This window comes from Brienomyrus brachyistius, chromosome 4 (genome assembly GCF_023856365.1).
Source record: "Brienomyrus brachyistius isolate T26 chromosome 4, BBRACH_0.4, whole genome shotgun sequence".
NCBI lineage: Eukaryota > Metazoa > Chordata > Actinopteri > Osteoglossiformes > Mormyridae > Brienomyrus > Brienomyrus brachyistius.
Window position 1 is genome coordinate 15,356,771 of NC_064536.1, and position 6,612 is coordinate 15,363,382.

The window sequence follows — 6,612 nt, forward strand, 5'->3', positions numbered from 1 at the left end:
TTCCATTGTGTTAAATTAATATTCAGACTAGAGTTAAATGAACTGTACAGCATGCTTTCATTGTTATATTAATCTCAATCCATTAAGATTTTTTAAAACGTTATAAATAATAATAATTAATTGTAAACGAAAAGTCATATGTCAGTTTCATAAAAAATGACAAATATATATATATATATATATTTTTATAAAATATATTTATTAACCCTGAATAAATTGCATCGTTATGACGTTAGACAAGAAAATGTTGTTTTCCCCCGGTCAATCTGACCAAAACACATACATGTAAATTCGTGCACGTAAAGTGTAATAACAGCGGAGTCTGCCGAAGACAGACGTGCACGCAGGAAGCTCGAGAGCTCAAGAAAGGCCATAGAATAAATCAACGAGATAAATATGTCGACGGACCATTAAAAGTTAATTATTATTAAAGGTCACGAAAATCGCCCACAGTTTGACCACGATGTCATACGTGGATTTTCTGAAAGGTGCATTTTTTTTGTCTGAAAATTAAGTTTTGAACTAAACTTCAGCAAGAGGCGAGTTGCTCTTACTGATTCGATGAGGAAGGAACTGTACTATTATATTCCGGGAGGAAGGGTTGATGACGTCTGTAGCATCCTTAATGTGACTTATTGAAAAAAGCCCAGCCACGGGATTCATGGATAAAAATCCGACGGAATCAGTGCAGAGAACAAAAACTTCAGATAAAGATATGTAGACAAATGTTTACATTGCCTTTCAGAGAGCCGTGTTTGCACAGAAACCTGTCGATTGCATTTTATATATATACGTGGAGAAAACCGTCGGACACAAACGAAGGCGGCAGCGGCGCTTTGGAGAAGATTTTCTGCGAGAAAGATTTTATCACAGTAGAGTAGCCTAAGCCTCGCCCGGATCCACCTTTCAGGCTGCCGACTCGGCAATAGGTAGGTGTCAAGCGACTCGTTCTGCAAAGGCGAATTAAATGGAGATTTCCCGATGAAGAAACTTCAGCAGCACCAAGGATACTTCACACCGGAAGATTTGCTTTTATGCCCGTTTTACTTTTCAATCCAACGGAGAGAGACGCACCTGTATAGAATCCACGAAACTTTTTAAGAGCAAAGAGAACATTCGTGGCTTAATTATCTCCAAACGATCTCCTTTTTCTACTTAAGAGACCGAATTGTTGCGTAGAGTATTTATCAAGTGTGTTTCGAAGGTCCGGTGAGAATTAGTTGCAGATTATTTTACAATTTCTGCACATTTGATAGTTGAATTAAGTATGAATAATAATGCAAGAAAACGTGAATATGGAGAATTTAGGTATCCATATTTAACTCTCTGGTATTTTTTTCGCAGAATGACCATGTCCAGTAAGGCTACTTTAGCATTACTAATCTACGGAATCATAACGCAGTACAGCGGCTTATGTTCACCAGCTGGGCTTCAGTACCCTAAGATTAGGTACGTAAACATGGACGATCTCTTCCTTGCTTCTCTTTTAGCGTCTTGCTATGGGTTCTTTGTCTTACTATGTTTTTAAACGCATGATTAAATTGTCCACAGAAGAGTTCAGAAATAACGGTAGGGTATAATGCTGTGTCAGAAAACTGGAAAAGTAATCAGGCAGTCATTAATAGTCATTAGGGCAGAACGATCTGAGCTTTAAATGTTAGAATTTGATAAATGTGTGGTGAATTGATTCTAATTCTAAATGTGAGCATGTAAAGAGAACTTTAGAAAACGAAAACGGAAAAAAAACGAAAAATCATATTGGACTGAAAATTGGACTGTTTGTCGAAACCTAATTGAAGGGATACCGATGCCTTCGGAATATAGGCTGACTATTCGGTGAATATAAATTGCCTGGATTTCACTATGGACATTGAAGTGTCAGTGAGTGTTATAGTCAAGGAACCATCCTCTCTTAGGTAGGGTTGTGTCGTCAACGTGAAGGCGCGACTGTGAAGTGTTGCGTTACATTATGGCTTTATAGTCATAGGTTATCCGTCATAATTTTTATTTATATAAAAATAAATGTCCATTATGTCATCATGTCTCGTCAAGACCTGTAAGCTACACGGTGTACGTTTTGCAAGGAGGCTTAATATTATAACGGTACTCGGCCTTTTGGTCCATAATAGATTAGCACAATTGGTGAGTCAATTGATGCAAGCTGGTTACAAATATTGGAATGACTTTTTATATCATTTTCGTTCTTTCTCTCTTTTTTTTCTAGCATGCGTTTTAACCTTGGTGCATTGAAGTAAGATGCAAATCTAAACCATTCTTTTGATTATTTATGTTGAAAAGCTTACATTAAGTCTGCTTGAAAATGGCTTTTTTTACAAACATGCTTTTCTATCAAGAATCAAGCTTTATTAAAAACAAGCTTGTCATTTCTTATTTCAGACTTGAAAACGAAGTGTACGACGAAGACGGAAACTCGTTAACAGACTGGGCTTTTGGTACAGATGAGATGGCGATACGGAGTTCCCCCTATTTCCTAGATGACCTTTACACGCTGTACTACTCACCGGAGAAAAGGTAATTAGGCCCACTTTATCACAATCCTTCGTTGTTTAGGCATGTTTTGAACTATTTTAATGATCAGTGCATTTTGATTATGTTTTTTTAGCCTCGGTTTAAACGTAATCCAAGTTAACGAGTAGGCTGAACAAATCAAATCATCCTAGAATAGATCGTTGAGAGAAATCAAAAGAGCGGTAAAGAAACCAAAGGAGGTAGATGCAGGGTAAAAACATTGTAGATGTGTATATGACACGCAGATACTTAAAGCTGGCTACGGGATGCGGGAGGTCGCAGGTAGGACGCCTTCCGCTGGGTCTCCCGTCTTCCCAGAGCGGAGACGATAGCAGATGGAACATTTACTAAACCCTTACGGATGCTCTTGGCTCAGTTATCAGCAAGGAAATATCTGCATTCTCTGATGACGAAGGAGATTTCTTTTAGCGTCTCTCCCATTATAACAATACGGATGGACAGCAGAGACATTATTTCATGTGACAGCATTTTATCACGTCTCGGCTTTACAACGGATGGCCAGGAGATTTTTCTTTTAGCCCGCTACAGAAGATGTATTCGGCGCCTAAGACACGTTTCAATCTAATTAGCGGTCATTTATTTATTTATTTAGAAAAACCAGAGTCAATCGGTACTTTTTTTGCAAAGATAAAGAGGATAGATGCCTTTGACTGTTTAAATCAGTGTAGCGTAGCGTAAATGTTCGAGTGTGTTAAATGAGTACTATGAATTATTTATATTAGTCCAATAGCTTAAAGAGTTCAGTCGTTCTTACAGATCACTCGCTGCTTCTCTGACATCACGAAAAGGTTTGTTATTCACGTTTCTAACAAACTGCCATCCGTCAATGAGTTTATTTATGCACTGTATTCAAGTTTGTCGAAAGCGTACTGGGAACCGGGGTTGTGACTCTGTATGATCACCTTTTCCAACGTTTTTTAGGGAGGTCAGCGAAACGGAAGACGATTCAGAACCGCTCTCCAAACGGCACTCGGATGGGATCTTCACGGACAGTTACAGCCGGTACCGAAAGCAAATGGCAGTCAAGAAGTATCTGGCGGCCGTCTTGGGGAGAAGGTATAGACAGAAATTTCGCAACAAAGGACGCCGCTTCTCTTACTTGTAGCGCTTATTAACCAAACATTCCTGTGTATAAACCCTGAAATCAAGTCATTCTGAAATCAACCAACAACCCGCGGATCGCTTCCTGTGTTCTCTAAACATGTATTTATGTATCAAGTAAAGCCATTAAAATACATATTTTAATAATATTATTGTTTTTCATTTGTACAAGAGCACTTGAGACCGCACATATATAGGCCTGATTTGTGAGCTGATATATCTATAAGTATATGTAAATGGCTGTTTAGTTGTAACGTTTAAAATGGGGGAAAGGAACGTGATGTCCATCTTTGAACGTTCTTTGAATATGCAAATTGACGGAAGGAATTGATTTTCAGAAGACAATCGGAACTGAATGTTGCTCTTATTTATTTTTGTAATCGAAATTTGAAAGACTAGTGTTTTCCTTGACGACAGATATGGAGACTTGGCAGAGATTTAGAAGCACTGTGGGTTGGGATGGGTGTTCAGCCTTTTTGGCCAAGGAGGGATGCTTCTAGAGCAGTTGAGTGCAGTACTGTAAGTTCACCCATTTTCCCTAAGTTTTACGCTTTAAGGTCTTTTCTGAGTGCAGGGCCTCTTCCACTTTTCAGAAAGTGGAATTATTCCTATAGCCACCTGTATGCACATATTATATAGATACATGTTTATGTATCGTCTAAATTGGAGTTAAATAATCCCACGAACACTCTTAACTATATGATAACATGTAATGGTGTTTTTTTTTTGTTTTTTTACCTTGGGTTCTTAACCCTATCTTAAAAATGTTTATCATATACATGTTTGTTGCAGGCTGTCCTACATTCTTACATTAAGCCTATGAAAAAAGAAAGCAGAATTTTAAAATAGCATTTTGGAATGTTTATTTGTACTTCTTGATGCTTGCACGAGTCAAGATGGAATCTAAGTGTGTTCCTCTCTAGTGCTATTTGTGTATTTGCCAGATTTTACTAAAGCCTTCAAAGCATTTAACTTTTTCGTGTCTGTCATATCAAAGGCGCAAACTGTGTGTATGACAGCTGGAGGGGCATTCAAGTCATGAAAATAACGGGGGAAAACCGCACTGGATCAGTTTAGCTTTAGTTGTTGTTAAATCCCTCTACAATTTCTTAAGTATTCTTAAGGTGTTAAATATTCCTCATTCTTTTAATTGTGCCTCATATGTACGAATATGGAAATGTAAAGTGAGAATGGAAGATTAAAACGGTTGTAAAAGCCACTGATTGGTGCAACCCAAAGTACCCAGCATCCTTTGCACTCTTTCATTAGCATAATCTGGTACAAATGTATTTTGAGCACTTTTTTTTTTTTTTTTTTTTTTTAACTTGCTGTCTTAAGATCTGTGCTCAAACCACGCCGTTCCAATAATGACTTACTGGTCGACTTATTCGCCACTTTGGTCTTTGTCAGCTGCACAAGACAAAATATGAGTATGTCAGGCTTTGTTTTATTCTTTACCCCTCTGAGCCTGGGAGCTCATTAGGCTTCGTGAGCACTGCTTGCCAGACAGACAGAGAGGGTCACTATCCGTTTGTGAGACATCAGACTGGAAGGCCAGAATGTGGTGACATGTCATCACACGGCGTCAGGCAGACACACCGACACTCCTTTGGCTCAGTGTCCCCTAATTGAGAGCGTTGGCTCTGGTGAGACAAAACAAGACTCGTTCCAGTTGAACCGGTGATTTAAAAATGGGCCGTTTCTCGACTTAAATTATCATCATCGACAACAATGTTGAGATCACCTCCACTAAAAAAAAAAAAAAGGCAGGGGAAAGGAGGACACGCGAATCACCTGAAACAGACTCGGAAAGACTGCCGTTAGGAGGACAATATTTCACTGCCCAGCGAGAGAGATTTTACCGAGGAATTGAGGCACTATGCAAAGAAGGATGCATGCTCCCCTCTGGCCGCTTCGGTCCGATTTGGTCCGAGCCTGAATCCACCCCCTCTAACTCTGCCATCCTCCTTCAGGAATGAAACAGGAAGCAACTTCTGGCTTCGGTGCCTTGCTTCAAATTTCAAATCGCCACCGGTCACAGATGGCTATTAAGTGGCCCTACAATGCTGCAGACCCATCAGATCACACTTTGATCTTTCGTTAATCCTTTCCACTCTTTTTTTTTCTTTTTTCCTTTCGGTTTTAAAAGCTGTTATTTTCTGTAACGTTGGCGCGCTGAGCTTAGAGTTTTGGCTGGTTTCGCCATGGTTAGCCTGAATGAATGTTATCGCAGTTTCGTGTTAAATGAGAGGATTATAGTAGCTGCTTGCAGAATCCATTGATCACTCCCCATAAAGCCTACTGTGTATATTTTTAATAGTGCCAAAAGCCTTACTGAACACTGAGATTCAAATATACGATATGTGTGACGAAATGAATATCATAGCAAGTGTTACCATTATAATACTATACTACACCCTGCGGGGTGTATATAAATGTTCAAAAAGAGTGTTGTAAGATTTGTATGAATAAATTTTGTAAACTACACAGCTTTGTCTAATCTTTGAAGCACATGTCACCATGGGTGAAACATGAAAAGTCAATACAAGGTTCTTCTCATGTTGATGTCCCCTAAAAATGTCCCTTCACTGATTGGCCATCTTTGCAGATGAAACCTAATGCTATTGGTCATAGATACCTAATATTAGCTTTGTTCCCTTTCCTACACACTTCTTACGCCCCCCGATTCATGTTCAGTGTGTCTAACTGACCACTTCACCCCATTTCCCTCCCTAGCCCACACATACGCACACACATCCTCACTAGCACTGGTCCAGTTAGAAACTAGCTGTTCCCCGTTCTGCACTCGCTGGCCCAAGAAGTCAGTGTGGAGGAACCTTTTTCTTCAGCTGAGAACTTCCGAAGGAGACTCTCGCAGCCTCCTGGCAGAGCTTCTTCTGGTCCCGATTGAAGGTGCACGGATTACCAGTTCTCATCGATACATTAACAATGCGGCACCTT

At 39.5% G+C, this 6,612-nt stretch overlaps 1 protein-coding gene across 2 annotated transcripts; it reads left to right on the forward strand.

Moving 5' to 3' along the window:
* The first annotated feature begins 454 nt into the window (after window positions 1-454).
* LOC125740771 (glucagon family neuropeptides-like) lies at window positions 455-6,138 on the forward strand. Of its 2 annotated transcripts, XM_049012421.1 has the most exons (5): window positions 455-929; window positions 1,345-1,449; window positions 2,225-2,251; window positions 2,398-2,532; window positions 3,472-6,138. In XM_049012421.1, the coding sequence occupies exons 2-5, from the start codon at window positions 1,346-1,348 to the stop codon at window positions 3,653-3,655; spliced, it is 450 nt and encodes a 149-aa protein (XP_048868378.1). In that variant the 5' UTR covers window positions 455-929; window position 1,345; the 3' UTR covers window positions 3,656-6,138. The 2 variants fall into 2 exon arrangements, with proteins under 2 accessions (XP_048868378.1, XP_048868379.1); XM_049012422.1 differs by lacking the exon at window positions 2,225-2,251 and having other exon boundaries at window positions 471-929.
* Window positions 6,139-6,612: the final 474 nt, after the last annotated feature.